General features: G+C 53.5%; 6 protein-coding genes across 6 annotated transcripts; 4 read left to right on the forward strand and 2 right to left on the reverse strand.

Annotated features, from left to right (window-relative positions):
- Positions 1-738: 738 nt before the first annotated feature.
- Positions 739-3,707, reverse strand: QC762_0031570 (uncharacterized protein; the record flags this gene model as incomplete). The annotated part of the gene is made up of 2 exons (XM_062883242.1): positions 739-986; positions 1,139-3,707. The coding sequence occupies 2 exons, from the start codon at positions 3,705-3,707 to the stop codon at positions 739-741; spliced, it is 2,817 nt and encodes a 938-aa protein (XP_062746755.1).
- Positions 3,708-5,365: 1,658 nt separating this feature from the next.
- Positions 5,366-7,173, forward strand: QC762_200940 (uncharacterized protein). Its single transcript, XM_062886985.1, has 2 exons — positions 5,366-6,173; positions 6,251-7,173. Exons 1-2 carry the CDS (start codon positions 5,791-5,793, stop codon positions 6,660-6,662), a joined length of 795 nt encoding a protein of 264 aa, XP_062746756.1. The 5' UTR covers positions 5,366-5,790; the 3' UTR covers positions 6,663-7,173.
- Positions 7,174-8,265: 1,092 nt separating this feature from the next.
- On the forward strand, positions 8,266-11,830 carry QC762_200950 (uncharacterized protein). Its single transcript, XM_062886986.1, has 4 exons — positions 8,266-10,000; positions 10,061-10,203; positions 10,264-10,996; positions 11,061-11,830. The coding sequence occupies exons 1-4, from the start codon at positions 8,782-8,784 to the stop codon at positions 11,210-11,212; spliced, it is 2,247 nt and encodes a 748-aa protein (XP_062746757.1). The 5' UTR covers positions 8,266-8,781; the 3' UTR covers positions 11,213-11,830.
- Positions 11,831-12,206: 376 nt separating this feature from the next.
- Positions 12,207-13,205, forward strand: OTU2 (OTU protein; the record flags this gene model as incomplete). The annotated part of the gene is made up of 1 exon (XM_062886987.1): positions 12,207-13,205. The coding sequence occupies one exon, from the start codon at positions 12,207-12,209 to the stop codon at positions 13,203-13,205; it is 999 nt and encodes a 332-aa protein (XP_062746758.1).
- A 493-nt stretch (positions 13,206-13,698) lies between these two features.
- On the forward strand, positions 13,699-14,932 carry QC762_200970 (uncharacterized protein). The gene is made up of 2 exons (XM_062886988.1): positions 13,699-13,898; positions 13,954-14,932. Exons 1-2 carry the CDS (start codon positions 13,869-13,871, stop codon positions 14,716-14,718), a joined length of 795 nt encoding a protein of 264 aa, XP_062746759.1. The 5' UTR covers positions 13,699-13,868; the 3' UTR covers positions 14,719-14,932.
- Positions 14,933-15,362: 430 nt separating this feature from the next.
- QC762_200980 (uncharacterized protein) lies at positions 15,363-15,587 on the reverse strand (the record flags this gene model as incomplete). Its single annotated transcript, XM_062886989.1, has 1 exon — positions 15,363-15,587. The coding sequence occupies one exon, from the start codon at positions 15,585-15,587 to the stop codon at positions 15,363-15,365; it is 225 nt and encodes a 74-aa protein (XP_062746760.1).
- Positions 15,588-17,952: the final 2,365 nt, after the last annotated feature.

A 17,952-nucleotide genomic window follows, 5' to 3' on the forward strand; every position in this document is an offset into this window, starting at 1 on the left:
CTCAAGTAATCCCCCCCAAAAATGATCCCGAATAATGCTTGAACCACCAGCTAGGTCCACATCGAAATTAATGCCCCAAGCCAAAGACCCCTCTTTTTTTGTTTTGAAAATGTCCAAGCATGCAAAAGAAACTCCCCCTATGGTACACCCCTACCTAACCAGTCAAAGTCCCATTTAATCCCCCCTTAACCCACCCCAGCAACGACCTCCCCCCCTCCAGATTCTCAAGCCCCTCCGGCCCGTCAAAAACCATCACGCCGCCAAGGTTAAACAGCCCGCTCAGTCCCAGCTGTCGTAGCTGACTGGCAAGCGACCCCGCAGCTTGCGCGCCTCCCAGTTTGGTGTAAGCACTCGGGGCGGCCTCGACCCAGGCGGGGATCCCGATCAAGAACTTCGTCCCCGCGATCGCCACCTTGGAGCCGCCTAGGGCGAGGATGCCATCTGTTATGAGACGGGTCCTAGAAAAGCAAGCGTTGTTAGCACTCTTGTGAGTTTGGAGACAAAGGGGGTTTGGGGTGCCGCCCCTTCCTTGCGCCTTCCTCTGATAGTCAAGGTTGCTCCTTCCCCTATCCTACCGTTCCTTCCTCTCTAACCAGGGAATTTGCTCAAAACAGGAAGGAACACGGACGGGACAAACCGCCCCAAAAAAGGGGGAAGGAGCAAGCAACATCCCCAAACCCAACAGAGGGAAGGAATACCACTACCACCTCCTCTAGAGAAAAAAGAAAGAAGCAAAACTCACCATGAAAGAATCGACGTCAAGAAATTCTCACCCCCAATCTCGCACCGTCCGGTGTCGTCTCCTCCAAAGAATCTCGGCCAGATAAAGTTGGCTTGGGCGAGGTACCCAATCGGGATCGACCTGTCGGGCGAAGCACACCCGGGAGCAGCAGACAAATAATACATCTTTGAAGTGTCTTGCAAGAAGTTGAAGCGCATCGTCGCTGCGAAGGTGCCCCAGTAGTTGGGGGAGGAGTCGAGTTTTGCTGGTAAGAGAAAGGGGTTAGTTGTCATGAAGAAAGAGGGGAGGTGGTTGAGAGGGGGGAGAGGGAAAAAGGGGTAGAGCGGTAATGTGTTAATGTGCAAAAGGGGTAATATGTTATTGTTGTAATGTGATAATGTGGCAAAGGAGACTTACCAAGATCAAACCCATCCACCACCGCCGTCCCAAACGGCCTCAACCCATTCACAAACTCATAACCCCTCGTCGTCGCCGGCGTCACCGGCCCAAACAGCTCCCACAACTTGTTCGCAAACTGCTGCGCCTCGCTCTCCGACCTCAGCACCAACGAGCTACCGCCCCCACCCAGCGACACCAGAACCTTCTTCCCGTGCGTCGCCTGGCAAGTCTTAATGTCCTCCTCCAACTGCGCGTAGTAGTCCAACCCCGGAGAAAAAAGCCGCTGATACCCAGTCTTGACGCCCTTGATCACAGGCGCGAGCGTCAGTCTGGGCAGCCCGCTGTTTTGGTAGCTGATGTCTGTGACGAAGCCGAGGATGACCAGATCAACGTTGGGATCGGCACAGACGTCAGCGAGGGAGATGCGCTCAGAGGCTTGTGATTGCCCGTAGTAGACTGCCACGTTGGAGTTGGACATGGCGTTGAATCGGTAGCCGCCCTGCGGGGTGGCTGGGCTGGTCGGGGGAGGAAGGAGGGACGTGAGGATGTTGGGAACAGAAATGGGAGGACCTAAGTTGATGAATGGAGGTGACCGAGTAGTGGTCAGCGTCGGGATGGCGGTAGGAAGGGGTGGGAATGTTATGGTCGGGAGGGCGGTGAGAGGGTTGGGGAAGAGGGTTGCAATTGGGGGGAATGGTAAGATAGAAAAGGTTGGCAGCTGGACGGATGGATTTGGGAAAGGTGGGAAAGGCAGAATGGAGAATGTCGGCTCCGGCAAAAGCAGAGGCTCGAGTGAGCTGAGGAGACTTGGGATGGCCGAGGGAAGGGAACCGACTGCAGCACCAATCTCGCTGAGCAGGCTAGGCAAGATAGGGGCACCAGTCGGAATGGGAATGTTGTTGCCGATGGGTTGGGTGATGGCTGGCGTCTGGATGGGAACCAACCCATTAATGACAGCGATAAGACCAGGAACCAACGGGGTTTCGGTTGCAACAGCTTGGGAGAGCTGGCTCAAAATGTTGGGGAGGACCGCCTGGACCGGAGGAGGGATAAAAAGGGGAGGGATGGTCACGGCAGGTATGGCAATTCCTGAAGCTGTGAAGCCCGAAGGATCAACGGTGAGGTCAATGAGTGCTGGAATTCCCACAGTACCAACAACGGGGAGATTGGCCGAGATGCCACCGACGAAGAGGGTCAGGCCGGGTGCTGGCGAGACGATGACCCCAGGGAGCGGAGTGCCCGGAATCGTAACTCCAGGCAGTAGAGTCTCGGGCAAAGTTGGCAACGACACGCTTGGGAGTGATAGACTGGGTAAAGACACAATCGGCAAGGTGAGAGAGAGGTTCGGTAATGAGATGGTCGGTAAGGTGAGGCTTGGGAGTGAGACGCTCGGCAAAGACACCGCTGGCAACTTCAAACTCGGAAGCGTCACACTCGGGAGAGATACGCTCGGGAGAGATACGCTAGGGAGAGATACGCTCGGAAGAGATACGCTCGGAACAGATATGCTAGGGACCGAAATGCTTGGGACCGAGATGCTCGGGAGAGACGCGCTGGGCAACGAGATCGATGGCAGTGTGGGAACCGGCGGAAGGGTCAGGACTGAGAGAGACGGCACCTGGACGGATGGTGCCGACACAGACGGCAACGACACAGACGGCAGCTGAATCGAGGGAGTTGACGGGAGGGTCACCGCCACCGTCGGCGGAGGAGGTAACGTAATCGCTGGGATACTGAGCCCAGGAACCGTCAGACTGATCGCTGGGCTCAGGCCAAGCGGAAGGTTGGCCGAGGCAGCAATGGTCACGCCTGGAAGCAACTCGCTGGGAATGACCTCGTTGAGCACCGACGAGATGGCACCCTCGAGAGCCGTCAACCCCTGGATGATGATAGGCACCGGGCCCGCAGTTACAGTGGTAAGCCTTGTTATCGTCACAGTAAGAAACCCGGCGATGGGAACTGTAGTCGTTGCGATGCAGAGTGTGGTCGTAGCCAACCCGAGACCTGTTCCGAGAGGATAGCCGATGTTCGACAGAGCGCTCAAAACTGCCTCGGGAGAGTATTGTCTGATAGTGGTGGGTTCGGCAGCCCTGGGAAGCGCTGGGGATAGAACTGGTGGAAGGAGGAGGTCAAGCACACTATCAAGGAGCCTGGTGACGGCCGGAACCACTCCGCTGAGGTCGCCAATGAGGATGTCGAGGAGTTTTAGCTGTCTTGGCTGGTTGAAAGACGCAAAGTATTCGAGGGTTTTCTCAGGGGTGCCGAACATCGCCAGCAGGCTTGGGTCGGCTTGACGTTTCTCTAGCTGCCCTTCGGAGTTGTCTGATACGGTCGAAGGTGTGTATTGATCATGGTCTGATTGACGCTTCTCCAGCGCTTCTTCTGGGAGAATCGGTGTAATCAGCCCTTCTACCAGACCCCCGATGTCAAGTTGGCGCTTCTTCAGAGAATCTTTAGACGCATCGTCACCGGCACTGGGGACGTCATGGAGGACTGGGGCGGGTACTGGGGCTGCTTGGTCCAAAGGAGCAGCTGCGACCGACAGACCGCCGAGGGCGAGTGTGCTGTAGAGAACAAAGTATTTCATGATGGGTTGTCGTTCCTAGCCACCATGGCTCTGCTTGATGATCCCAAGCTTCTCTCCCATGGATGCCTTCATGATGGCATATATACGACGGGCCGTCCCGTACAATCAACCATGGACCTGGGAGTGATTTCGAGAAAACGCGTCCAAATATTTCCTTCAGACGCGTGAAATGGAATGCCTCTGCCATTCTTTAATTCGATTGCTATATGTACGATGGTAGACATAATGGTGCGATATTGTCCCTCCTGCCCAGCCCAATTTTGTGATAGATTTCTCCGCATCACGGCAAGCTGTCTTGACTCCTGGAATGCGGCCAGTTCGCGTGCTCCCGAATGGCTAAGAAGACGGTCCGCTCATGTAGGGAGTGATCTTTGGCCACCGATAACTGTCGGCTGTCTTGATATATAGGGACCAATGCCATGTAAGCGGAAAAGGAAGAAAGATCCCGAACGACAAGGCAGTGTACATGGCTACAGTACACTGTGTTCGATGCATGATGCACTCGCATCTCCATCAATGTATGGTGTTTCGACTGTTATCCAGTCCGGCTTGAGCCACTTGGTCAAAGCTGCGATGTACGGGTTTGGTGGTGAGGATATCAGACGAAAGTGGTAAAAAAGTCTGAGGAGGTTTCATGATGCCGTGGGGGAGGTCTGAAACATGCCGCCGAAGAAGTGATGTTGATCAATTGCAGACACCGGCAGATTTGGGTGAACGGTTTGGACGCGAGCCACTTTTGGTGTCGTGTCGGTTTGTCTCCCCGCGGAGAGCTCAATCAGTTGGCGCGACGAGAGAAAGGAGAGAGACGAGGGGAGACCAGAAGAGGGGGGCGGGTGCAGACTCTCGGCGATGCTGAACTGAGGTTGGCATTGTTGTGTCCTACCCCATTTCCATTTCCTGTGCGTTACTCTACGCTCGTTGGAGGTTTGGTTGGGTCACATCGACTCTCCCCTCTCCGGTTCCGCACACAAAGAAAAACTGACCCCATTCCGGCCGTCAACAAGAGTGGGAAACTGGGGGGCAGTTGACGATTGATGATCTCGATTCTTGAGTCGAAGTCGATGATAAAGAAGGTCAAAGAAGGATGGCGTGGATGGTTACCTAGTCGCTGAATTGGTCAGCTTCGGAGGCCCATCCATGTGTCGGTACGGCGTGAGACCTTTTTTTTCAGGTGGTGGATGCGACGGCCCAATCCCAAGATACCAAAAATGGGTTGGGAGACTGGCCGTGTGGCCTGTGCCGGGGAGCGAGGAGGTCACGGTGCGTGATGAAATCCACGACTCGAGCAATCTGGCATAGCGTCATTCCAGTACCCTAGATATCTTCAAAATCCAAAATCCAAAATCATGCCCAGTCTTTTTGTGTGTACGGTCAGGTGGGCTGAGGTGGTGTGTGGCTGCTGCTGTATCGTGCTGAGAGAAGCCTAAAAACCTGCACCTCCAGGGCAAACTCTGGCGAAAAAGATGGGACTGGTGATGATCCGGAAAGAAGGGGAAAGGAGCGCAATTTGACGAGTGCGCAGCCTCCAATGAATGGGAGAGCCGATGATTGGTTGACGTGAGGTACAGAGGTACTTAGGGTTGGGGTTATGTACCGAGAACCAGGCCCCAGAAAAATCCAAGACGAGACTCCCTTGCTGTTGTTGGAGACTCCGCGCAGTGTCCCCCTCGGTTCGTGCGAACAAGTCGACTGCCCGACCTTATTCTTTGGCAGCATGAAGGCAAAACAGGTGGACAGCCCGCCGCCTCACCATGGCTGCGAGGGCTCCAAACTTTTCAACCATTCCCATTCCCATCGTTCCCATTCTCTCTCTCCTACAACACTTCCCGATGCCCATCATCACCACAATCCATTATCACCACCCTCACCAACCACCACCTCATCACCACCACCAGCCCTCCCCGTCAGCAATAATATTAGCCTGCGCCAGGAATAACGTGCAAAGCTGAGCTGCACACACACAACCAGCAATTCACCGCATCACCGCCCCGACAAAGCAAAATTTCCAACCAGCCAACCACCACTTCTTCCATCACCAACTCCAACGCCCACCACAACGTCGTCGGCTTTTCTGTTGGGCGTCATGGCTCCTTCCAGCAAGAGCGCCGCTGCGGCCAAGGATCGTAGAAAGTCCAACAACAACTCAGCTGGTCTCGTCACCCTCAGAGTTCCCAGCGCCAAGCTCCGAGCTATCGTCGACCCAGATTACGTGAAGGAAGATTCGCCAGTCAAGGAGTCGCCTGCCACATCGACGACGCTCCCGGCTGCGACGGTGAATTCCACCACCGAAAACGCGTCGGATTCGAGCCCCAATACTCCAGCCGCCGGCACACCTGCACCCCCCTCTGTGAGCATGGGCCCTCCCGCCGAGGGTCCCAAGAAGAAGGGCGTCAAAAGAGGTGCGGCTGCTCTCAACGGAGAGCCCAAGGTCCGTGGGAAGCCTGGCCCCAAGAAGAAGCAGAGACTGTATGTCACCCTTCCATCATTCATCCCATCATCACTGACTGCCCCTTTACCTGATGCATTGCTGACACATTACACAGTGAGGATGGAACCATCGAAGGCGGTAGAGCCAGTCTCGGAGCTCACAAGCTCGGTCCCAAGGCCAACCAAGGTGCTATCAATGCTGGCCTTCGCGCCCTCGACCGATCTGGCAAGCCCTGTCGCAAGTGGAGCAGAGGCGGCTTCACCATGAAGAGCTTTACGGGCGTTGTCTGGGAGATCCCACGCTGGGTCGCACCTCCCAAGATCTCGCCCGAGACTTCCACAGACTCATCATCAGCTCCAGTCTCGGTCGACGGCAGCAGCAAGGAGAATAAGGACAGTGCCAGCCAGCAACTCAAGAGCGACACAAGTAACAATGGCGGCGACATCGAGATGACCAGCGCTCCCAGCATCAGTGCTGCTCCCTCCCCAGCGCCACCGGCACCTGCTCCTATCGCCGCCGCCTCTTAAATCATCATTGAACCATTCTATGCTGTCAGCGAGTTCATTCGTTTAATAATCCCTTTCTAACAACATGGCGAATCACGGGATATGATTTGCATCAGCCAGCACAGCACAGCACAGCACAACACAGCACAGCACACAGCCTTGGGCGTTCCGGTTTCTTTTTCAGGTGTAATTGGTGGGGGCGTTCTGATTGCTTTTACTTTTCACTTTTCATTGCACCAGGTGTCACACAGGGCGAGAGCAGGCAAGGCAAAAACTGGAACAGGGGGGACGGCGACGGAGCGGCCGTTTGCTTCGTCTGGGGTTCATCATGACGCACTCGCCAGTCAGGTTCAGTGTGTGGCAAGGCGTTTAGGAGCACAAGGGAAAGATGGTTTGGGGTTTGGGAGAGACAGGAGAGACAAACAATTGAGTGACTGTATATTAGGGTTGTTGATAGGATGGAAATGGAGTTTGGCCTTCCCCGCCGTAAGACAGAGAAGAGGCAGGCAGGGGAACAATGAGGCAAGGGGATAGATCTTTTTTCACTTGGTGCTCATCAAGCATCGTTTGTCGGTTTCGTGATTGGGAATTTTAATGTCTGCAAAGTGTCGGGGTTGCCGGAAAACCAGGCGTTCTTCCATGGCGATGGCATTTACAACTTGGGCATCGGTGTTGAAAATACAATGAATCAACAAACGCCTTTCATTGTTCACTTTATGATCAATATTTACACGGTGCAAAGATGGACACAATAAAGAAGGAAACCCCAGCAAACTTGGATCGGATGAATGCTCCAGGTCATCTGGTCAAAGAGGTTCTTTATTTCACAACACCTTGGCTCTGCTCTCAGGCCCAGGGGATCATTCATCCGGTATGACTCGGGAAAGGCCGTCCACATAAAATTCAAAATAAAAACCGCATAGAAAAATAAAAAAAAACCTGTGGGGTTTTGTTCGGCCATGACCAGGCGGTTACGTACGAATGAAGGATGGTGATGTTGGGCAAGCAGAGACAGTAGTGAGAGAAAATCCCCCGATCTGATTTAGAGTGATCAATTTTGGGGCGTTGAGTGGTTGCAGGTTTGAGAAAATGAGCAGTCAGCTTGTGCCTCTTCCTGTGTGCTTCCTCTTCTGTGTCTTTTCCGGTTTTGGTTTTAGTTCTTGGTTCACCACATCGCCATTGCATGGCAGGATTACGTCGAGAGAGAGAGAGAGAGAGAGAGGTACGGAGGTACCTCGCTATATTCCGTGCCAGTGGCATCAAGTAAAGATGCCTCAGGTTGCTGTCGGTGAGGCTTTCACTTGATTGGTTGGCGAGGTTGGGGAATTCCAGTTCAGCAAACTTGTCACGATTATCTGTGAGAATAGCAGGAGAACACATATCTGTAGACAGCTTGAATGAAATGTTCGACTCCTCCCCTGATGAATCCGAACATCGGAACAAGTCGACCCCCCAAAAGATGACGACGATAAGGCAAGTGTGTCGTGAGAGAGAGAACGCTTTGGCCACTCACCCACTGTGGAACTTGTGGGTCTCCATAGAGACAAGCGTTGGGGGAGACCCCATGATCCCGCCAGTGCCCACTGCCCGCCCAGAATCTCCACTGAAACGCCAGATAGGGACCCGCACTTGCTGCCAGAAGCGACGTCCCGGGCACCTCACAGGCAATGATTGACCCGACTTGATTAGAAAGACAATCAGAACAGAACCGAGAAGCAACAACCTCGATTGATTGATCCTCACCGCGGCTTTCCCCAAACATATTCCCTCCCTCCAGTAACTACCAACCTAGCCAACGCAGCCATCAAAACCACCTCTGCTAAAGACGCCGGGTCCTAGAATCTATGACATAGCGTCCCAGCGACAAGAAAACCGAGGGCACCTAGTACCGCTTGAACTGTCGACACACACACACCTCACCAGCTACGCACAACGCCCCAATTACCGTAAAGCTATAAGCCCCCTTCAACCACCGTATAACACGTTGTCACTTTACGAGGTACGGGGCTCAGGTGGCCGGCTTGCGGTCTGGAGATCCTGCCGTCGTCGTTGTCGCCGCCCAAGAGCTCGGTAGTGACCAGCTCCACCCCTCCCTGTTCTTTCTCCCCCTCAGCTGCTCCAGCTGTTGCCACCCCTCACCATGACGAACCCATACCAACAGTCACAGCAGTCACAGCACGGCGCAGCCGCCAGCAACTTCCCCAGGAGTACCTCATACGCCTCCATCGTCTCTGGATCTCAACAACAGCAGCAGCAATCCGCTACCCGATCTTCGGCCTTGGGCTTCTCACACATCCTTGACCCGAACCCTGACGCCGAACTCGATACACACAATCCCTACTACCCCGAGCTCGATAGGCTTTTCTCGCGACCCAATATCCCAACATTTGGCGGTGCCGGCATGGATATGGACACAGGATATACATCACGAAACCAAAACGAAAACGGACACAACAATAATAATACCAATAGCGGGCCGTGGCCACCACCCGCAAGACTAGGTTCCAACTTTCCAATGTCTAGGGCGTTCGACATGTTTTTAAACAAGGAACCTTTAAGCTTCGCCGATGCTACAGATGTGGACAGCGCCGCGCATAAGGGAACCGGCGCGGGCGCCAACCCCTTCTTGTCCGGCGGGACAGCGCCAAACTTTCTTGCCCCCTCTTACCTCCGAGGTACCGCCTACCTCACCAAGCTGGAAGAGCAGCACCGAGCGAGAATTTTGGCCGAGAGAGAAAGAGAGGCTGGCGTACCAGGTGCGAAAACGCAGACGAGAGCAGGAGTACTAGCCACCAACGGAAACAGTCATCACACTCTATCGCCCATGTCTGGAAAGGTGCACACAGGCGGGGGATCACACCGGGGGGTGGCCTTTGATGTGGTGGAAAAGTCGGCGTTGAGCCAGGGTTTGGTGGAGGAGGAAGTCAATCCGTTGCCGTCGAGGTGGAACAAGGACGACAGGGAACCCTCCCTAGAGCTCTCGGGCGATGGCTATGAAGTTACCTTCACCGGGCGGATGAGCAATGAACACGAGGCCTCGGCAGTGAGGGCTGATCACCCCATGAATCCGGCCTGTGGCATATACTACTTTGAGATCACGGTCCTGAACAAGAAGAAGTCATCGACCGATGACATGCCACCCATTGCGATTGGCTTCTCTAGCCAGATGGCCGCGCTGAACCGGGCGCCGGGATGGGAACCGGAGAGCTGGGGGTACCATGGGGACGACGGAAACTGCTTCGCCGCGCAAAACGTAGGGAAGGCGTACGGCCCCAAGTTTGGTCCGAAGGATACGGTCGGGTGTTGTATCAATTTCCGGCTGGGGCAGGCGTTTTTTACAAAGAACGGCAAGGAGCTGAGTAGGTTTTGATATCTGTGGGGAATCAAAAGAAGGCGGTTGCTAACATGTGGAACTGCAGAGGTGGCGTTTCGGGACATCAACTTTAAGGATGTGAAGGCGGGCAAGTTGTTTCCCATGGTCGGGCTCAAGAAGACGGGGGATCACATCTGGGCCAACTTTGGGCAGCAGCCGTTTATGTTTGATATTGATAACTACATGCTGGTCAGTTTGTTCAACACTCGGAACAGGGCGAGTGGTAGCTAACGTTCGTGGCATAAACAGGAGCAGCAACAGATTATCGAAGACGAGATAAACCGTGTCGATACACGCATCCTAGCACCAGGACTGTCAGAAACGGAGCTTATTCAGCAATTGGTTTTGCAATTCCTGCAACATGACGGCTACGTTGAGACAGCTCGTGCTTTTGCTGAGGAGATCCATTCCGAGAAGTCGGCTCTTCGGCTTAGTGCCAAGGAACAGGTCAAAGGCATCAACATCAAAGACGACGAGGACGCCAACAACCGCCAGGGGATCCGTCGAGCGATACTCGAAGGCGATATCGACCGCGCCATGCGTTACACGGAGCAATACTACCCCAACGTCCTCAAAGAAAACGAGCAGGTTTATTTCCGTCTCAAATGCAGGAAGTTCATCGAGATGATTCGCAAGGAGGCCGAGATGAACCTAAAGTTGGAGGATCGAAACCGGCGACTCGAAGAGCAGCGCGGCAGACAAGGCCTAGGGGATAATGACGAGGAGATGCAAGATGAGTGGGATGACGAGAGGGAGTTCTACATTGATCAACTCGGGAAGCTCTCGATGGAGGCACTGGAGTACGGACAGGAGCTGAGGGCCGAGTTCACCAACAATCCGAGCAGAGAGATGACGAAACACCTGGATGAGATCTCCAGTCTGATTGCCTATCCGCATCCGCTGCAGGTGCCAGAGGTGTCTCATTTGATGGATGCGAAGGGGAGAGTGGCCGTGGCGGAGGAGTTGAACTCTGCTATACTGAGTAGGTTTCTTCCTTGTTTCTGCCCATTTGTGATGGGAGGCGTTACTAACTAATATGACCAAAGCATCACTCGGCAAATCATCCCGCGCAGCACTCGAAAACGTTTACGCCCAGACCTCGGTGCTTCTGGAGGACCTGGCAAAGGACGGGGGACCGGGTGCTTTTGTGACGTTGGAGGCGCTCTTCAGGCAGTTTCCACCCAGCCAATTGCTTTAGGGGGCAAAATCAAAAGGCAAGGAAGGCGCATCAATGGTGAAAGAGATGGAAACAGGGGCGTTGAAATGTTGTTTGGACATAGGTATACAGCCCGGGACGCGAGAGGGATGCCTGATCATCAGCAGACATGTTAAGCGCAACATCACTAAACAATCAAGAGAATGGCATGGCGTTACTGGAAAGGGGTGGTTTTTCTTTGGACCAAACATACAACAGCAGAGCAGCGGGTGGAGGAGCGGAATGGAGAGAAACAGGGCAGCATTACCTGGCGGTTCTCGATAAAACCAACTTTTTCTCTCCTCTTGTTTCGGGAGTTGGTGAGGGTGTGGTGTTTATGGTGCTATTCACAACCAGGTTGTCTGTTCACTGGGGTTTTTTTTTTTTTTTGCGGTGGTCCTTTCTCTCTCTCTCTCTCTATTGGGCATTTTGGTCTGCTGGCTTTTATTGTGTAGCTCATCTCCATCTCAGTTTCTCACCTTGTAGTCGGCTCTCCATCTGGCCTCTCGTGAGTGGTTTGGTGGTGAGGGGAATCATCTCAGCTTGGATTTTGGACCTGGTTTTTGGCTTATAAGTATGCATGAATAAACATATCAAAATGAATATGAGTTACTGTGTCGATATGGGAGGTGGGAGATATGAGGGTGGGCTTTGTATGGTCTTATGGAGTACTGCCTGTTCTCTCTCCTGTCCCTATGCCCCTTTTCGAAACCCTAACCCTCCACTGACCGGTCGGTGCCTGCCGAGCGGCTTTTGAGAACTTGCATGCCCCGCCGTTGCGACTTGCCCCACCATGAGTTTCACCGTTTGAGCTCCAGGACAGTTTTGTCTTTTTGCTTTTGCGCAACCGACAGCCGCGATTTTGACACACTCTCTTCCCAATCGATCGTATTATTTCTACAATTAGACTCACAGGGAATGAGCGCCCATCGGACTCTCGCAGCGAAATTCTCACTCCCATACCACACATCACCCAGAAGAAAGTAAAAGAGACATCATGGGCGACGCTGAACAACTTCCCCCGGTGGCCGACCAGCCAACAGATGCAACAACTACAGAAAGTACACAAGAGCAGAAACCCGACGACCTCGAAGCCATCCTGGCGCGCCACCGCAAGGAACTCCGCGACTTGCAGTCGAGGGTGACGCAAAAGAAGAAGAACGCGACCAAGAAGACGAGGAAAAAGGTTAATGAGGAATGTGCTGAGCTGGAGAGGGGGTTGAAGGGGAGGCACGAGGCGGAACTGGCGCAGGTCACGGGTGATGGCGGTGATGCTGAGCCTGAGCCCGTATCAGAACCTGAGGAGGATGGGGGAAAGGATGAGGTTGAGACTGTTACGGAAAGGGTTGAGGAAATGAGGGTTACACCACCACCATCACCACCACCACCACCACCACCACAACAACAACAACAACAACAACAACAACAACAACAACCAGGGAAGAAACGAAACCGGCAGAAGGAAAGATTGGCGAGACGGCAGGCTGAGGTTGAGGCTGCTAGTGCCAGGGCGCAGGAGGAGGCGTCGCGGATGACGGATCATGGGGCTGTGGAGAAGGCTCATGTTGATGGGGTTTTGAAGAGGGAGGGGTTGGAGGAGGTGGAGGTTAGGGCTGATGGGCATTGTTTGTTTGCTGCTGTTGGCGACCAACTTTTTCGGAGGGGGGTGACGGAGGAGTTGTTGGATTATAGGGAGGTGAGGAGACGGGCGGCGGAGTATATGGATAGGAACAGGGATGATTTTGAGCCGTTTGTGGATTTGGAGAGTCAGAGTTGGGAGGAGTATTTGAGGAAGATAAGGGATACTTCTGCTTGGGGGGGCCAGCCGGAGCTGTTGGCTCTGGCGAGGGTGTTTGGGGTGGGCATTACGGTTGTGCAGGTGCCGAGGAATGAGGTTATCAATAGGGAGGGGGGGGAGAAGATGCTGTGGGTGGTTTATTATTGGAAGGGGAGTAATTCGGGGAGGCATTATAACTCTTTGAAGTCTGTCTCTTAGGGGAAGGAGGGAGGAATGGAGTGGATACAGTCATAGAGAAAAACAAGGACTTGGAGGTTGCTAGAAACCCTTGTTGACATGAAATAAAATATCGAAACGCCTTCGACGAGTCCTCCCGACTACCTTGTCTTCAAAGACCATCAACACATAAGGCTGATCAACTACTTGGAAGACCTCTCAGTTATCTTTGAACGGCTATTAATTACGTTAAAACCCCTCATTTTCAGCAGGAGTCTCCTTTTTTTATATTCCACGACGTCAATGTTAAAAAATAAAACCATCTCAACAGCATCACCAACATCAGAAATGCTGACAGCCCTTCCCCAGCTTCCAAGAATGTGGGGGAGCAAGGAAAGCAAGCCTTGGCCTTTTGGAGAAATCGCGGGGAATTTTTGTCGGTTTGGTACCCAATCAGGTTAATTATGCTGCGCGTTTGGGAATAGACCCTGTGTTTATGACGACGAACCTCGGCTTCCGGCTGGCGGCTGTCTCCTCCTCAACGGTTTAGATATCGATTGTCCATCTCTAGGATTTGTGTCTAGATTTGTCGGAAAAGGACGTCCTTGAGGATATATACATCTACCCAGTTCATCTCATCAGCTTGATATTCTTGCTTCAACCAACATACACCCCAGCAAGCTGTCAGTCACACCACAGTACAAAATGGACGTCAACAACCTCTTCTCCATCAAGGTACACCCCCCCCTCACTCCCCCTTCCCTATCCCCCCCCTTCCTGCTAACTTCCCCAGGGCAAAGTAGCCCTCATAACCGGCGGCGCCAAAGGCGTCGGCCTCATGATCTCCACCGCCTTTGTGTCCGCCGGCGCAAAAGTGTACATCTCGTCCCGCGACGCCACCGCCTGCGCCTCCGCCTGTGCAACCCTCAACACCATCACCCCCAACTCGGCCTTCTCCCTCCCCGCCGACCTCCAGTCCGAAAAAGAAGTCCACCGCCTAGCCGCCGAGCTCACCAAGCTCGAGCCGGGGGGGCTGCACATACTGATCAACAACTCGGGCGCCACCTGGGGCGAGCCCTACGAAAAGTACCCCGACGCCGCCTGGACCAAGCTCCTCACCCTCAACCTCACCCGCGTCTTCACCCTCACCCAGGCGCTCACACCCCTGCTCATCAAGGGGAGCAAACAAGACGATCCGGCGAGGGTGGTGAATATCGGCTCCATCGATGGGTTGCGCGTTCCTCTCCTTCCAACGTTTGCGTACAGTGCCTCCAAGGCGGGCCTGCACCATCTGAGCAGACATCTTGCTGTTGAGCTGGGACCAAAGGGGATAACGGTGAACAACCTCGCGTGTGGGCCTTTTCCGAGCAAGATGATGAAGCATACTTTGGACACGATGGGGGAGGTGATCAAGGAGGCGAATCCGTTGGGCCGAGTAGGACAGCCCGAGGATGTGGGTGGGGCGTGTTTGTTTTTGTGCAGCAGGGCGGGGGGATATGTCAACGGGGCTACTTTGGCGTTGGATGGGGGGGTTCATTTGATGGCCAAGATTTAGGGGCAGAGAGAAATCAGGAATGGGGAGAAGGTTAATGGGGTTATATACCAAAGAGCGAAAGATATTCCCTCTGTTTAGAAGTGGTTGCGTTATGCGAGCAAGAAGCGTTGAACAATCGACCGGCATGTGAATATTTATTAGATATTTACATGATCATGTCAAGACTGGACATCTTCAACATGGGGAGATGGCCTTGTGAGAATGACTTCAAGTTAAGTATCAAAAGTTGTACAATTACTATTCGTGGTTGTATGTAGAAGACCCAAAACCCAGATGCACCTTGACGGTAGAAACAAGATATGTAATGAAAAACCCAAAACCCGAATGCTCATCCCATAACCTGTACACCCAAATCCTAATACGCCATAATTCCTATCCCGCTCCCTATACCCGGCCATGTGTGTTGTTGTTGTACCCCGTGATAATCCGATCCGGTGATCCGATAATGATAAGCGACAAAGTGATGAGCGATGATGTTGATGAAAAAAAACAAGAAAACGAGGCGGGGGGGCCTTGACGTTTCTCTGGAGAAATGCCCCACCGGTTTAACTTTTCGTCCCACCTCTCCTTCTCCAATTCTTCCTTCTCCAACCCTAAGAAGCTGATGACGCCAGCCCAGCGACCATCTTATCAAAAGGAGGAATTTATGAAAGGCCCACGCTCTCAAAATCCCTCATCAGCACCGCCATCTGCGCCCGTTTCGCCGCCTCGGCGACGAGTGTGAAGTCCTTGAGAAAGGGGTCTGTCGATGATGTCTTGGGCGTCTGTCTTGGGGGCGGGACAATCTTGGAGGACGAAGAGGAGGCAGAGGAGGAGGTGAAGGGAGACTGTTGGGTGGAAGACCCAGTAGAGGTGAAGCGGGAGTCCATCTTGTGTAGCACTGGTGTTTGTATCGTGGTAGTGACTGACGATGTTTTGGTTTGGTGGGTTGTATGTGTGCTTGTGTGTGTCTCTCTAAAAAAAAAAGAGAGAAAAAGAGACAGGAGCAGGCCGAGCGAAGAAACCAGTTTTATGTACCCCTCCAAAAGGTCGGTGAGAGAAAGACCGAGAGTATGACGCTGGCGCAGGAAAAAAAAGAATTCCCTTGCAATAATGGTTGTTGGGGCTGCGGTGGGAGATTGGAGACAAGCTGGGTCCTTGCCTGTGGGTGGTGTAGTGTATGTGGATTCCTTCGAGAGGCACCAAAGAAAAAAAAAAGAAAAAGAAAAAAAACGCTCGCTCGTTCGATAAGGGGAACGTGGGCAATGCGTCCGCGGGAGATGTTGTATCACCACCACCTTTTTGTGTTCTTTTCCCACACGAAGAGGAGCAAAGGGGGACTTCCGATCGATCAGGCGCAGCTGGTGAGATGGGTAGTATCTCGTAGCGAACAAAGCCTGTGGAAGAGAGAGGTCCTCGGCTGAATACAACCTAGACTGAGGGGAGGAGGTAAGGTAATTTGGCTGGAGTTGTGTCGTAAGAGGGGCGGGATGAGGAGGCTGCAAGCTGCAAGGCAAAAAGCAAGATATGCAGGTAGATGCTGCCGGAGGGAGCGCTCTCAAACGATGACTCGTGCGTGATGCACACTGCAAAAGGCCCAAAGGAGTTTTGATAAGATAAGGCCTTGATCAGGTCAGGCCAGCGAGAGGAGGAGATACAGAAAGGAGTGGGTGCGGGCAATATTGCGATATTGGGTGTTTATAACTGTCGGTAGACGACTTGGTTGCGTGCTTCTTGCTGCCGGTGGGGGAATATCGATATGGTGGGGGACCGAGGGGTGGCCGAGGGGGGAAACAATGAGGTCAGGACAGAACTTTACGTATACGACAACACCTCGACGGGAGAGACACGGCAGGGCAAACGAGGGGGAGAGGGCAGAGGAGGAGGGAACACAGAGCGATGGTGTTGATCTAGTTATAGACAACAATGAATCAATCGCCCGTCTTTTATTTTTCTTTATCTCGACATCGGCCCCACGACTGGAAACGGCGTCATCGGTTTCCACTCCTGCCCAGGCTGCTGCCCCTCTTTGGATGGCGTCGAGGTTAAAAAAGAGACATCGAGATACCTCCGCGAAACAGCCGGCACCAGGACCGAACACCCGTTTTGCCCGTGTCTTTGCCTGAAGACGCACCGAACGGTCTCGCCCCGCAAGTACCTCGGGGTCACTCGCAAAAGTAGCGTCGGCGCATGTGTCCGGGATGCCTGCTACATACCGTCAAAAACCCCCACACTCTACGACGACAACAACTCGCAATATCAGGCCAGTGTTTGCTGTTGTTGTGACATTGTGACAGCCAGACAGTCACAGGCTCGCGCCTTCGGCCTCAGCTAAAACACTCGCCCCAATCTCCAAATCCCCATGGGGGTCGCAAAAATCCGGGGGACTGATGGCTGGGGCCGAGCTTGGGTCGTCTGGCGTCGAGCTTGAAATGTTTCGACATGCCGAGGGGAATCTCTCTCTTCCAAGCTGCTAGCTCGGGTTCACGTGGAAACGCCAGGACGCATGGGAATTGCTGTCGGATAGGTGATCGAGTGGGAGAGTAGGATCCAGGGAATAACGAGGATTCTTCGGAGCTTTAGCTTCCACAGGCTGCAGCCCAGTTGCCCAAAATGATTCCACCGTATCTCCGATGATGCCTCTTGGTGGTAGGAAAGCAGGGGTCGCCTGGCGGAGCCTCAATCGCCTCGGCAGGGCTGCTGCATGGATGAGGACGGGGGAGAGGAACGGCGACAGGCATTGTCGGCCCTTCGCCCGGCTTTGACACTTTTCTCTTGTTAAGTTGGCCGGCGAGACTCCGGGTTATTTTTTTTCTCGCTTTTCTTTCGTCTAGGCAAGACTAGCGTACAATTGCCAACGAAGAGGGAGCTTTCTGACCGGTCAGGTCATCCCGAGTGGCTTTCCGTCCAGGGCCGCAGCGGATAAGATGGTGGCAGTCCAGGCCGGCGATAGATTAAACTCAATACGACGCCATACCCAGGATTTTCCTCGGCCGGCGCTGCAACACAAGCGACATGGCCCTGTGTCGAGAAGTCTTGACCGAGACATCCTTCAGTCAGCTCTTCCTGACCTTCCTATTTCAAAACGTAAAAAAGACTCGTCCTATGGCCAGGGAACGGCGTCTATGGGCGGCCATCGCGGCAAGTAACGACCTCGTCAAGAAGTATTTAGCCGCCTCCAGGTCCCGAGGTTCCGCCAGATGAATTTTCACGGTGGCAAACTCTTGAGATACTCGGTCTAATCACGTCAATCTT

Source organism: Podospora pseudocomata (assembly GCF_035222375.1).
Source record: "Podospora pseudocomata strain CBS 415.72m chromosome 2 map unlocalized CBS415.72m_2, whole genome shotgun sequence".
Classification (NCBI taxonomy): Eukaryota; Fungi; Ascomycota; class Sordariomycetes; order Sordariales; family Podosporaceae; genus Podospora; species Podospora pseudocomata.

Bases quoted from the DNA above. Each gene is read 5' to 3' on its own strand.
- QC762_200940 (XM_062886985.1), top strand. From the start codon at position 5,791: ATGGCTCCTTCCAGCAAGAGCGCCGCTGCGGCCAAGGATCGTAGAAAG. The intron at 6,174-6,250 runs GTATGTCACCCT...CACATTACACAG, and splicing joins CCCAAGAAGAAGCAGAGACT to TGAGGATGGAACCATCGAAG.
- QC762_200950 (XM_062886986.1), top strand. From the start codon at position 8,782: ATGACGAACCCATACCAACAGTCACAGCAGTCACAGCACGGCGCAGCC. The intron at 10,204-10,263 runs GTCAGTTTGTTC...TGGCATAAACAG, and splicing joins ATATTGATAACTACATGCTG to GAGCAGCAACAGATTATCGA. The intron at 10,997-11,060 runs GTAGGTTTCTTC...ATATGACCAAAG, and splicing joins GTTGAACTCTGCTATACTGA to CATCACTCGGCAAATCATCC.
- QC762_200970 (XM_062886988.1), top strand. From the start codon at position 13,869: ATGGACGTCAACAACCTCTTCTCCATCAAG. The intron at 13,899-13,953 runs GTACACCCCCCC...TGCTAACTTCCC, and splicing joins ACAACCTCTTCTCCATCAAG to CAGGGCAAAGTAGCCCTCAT.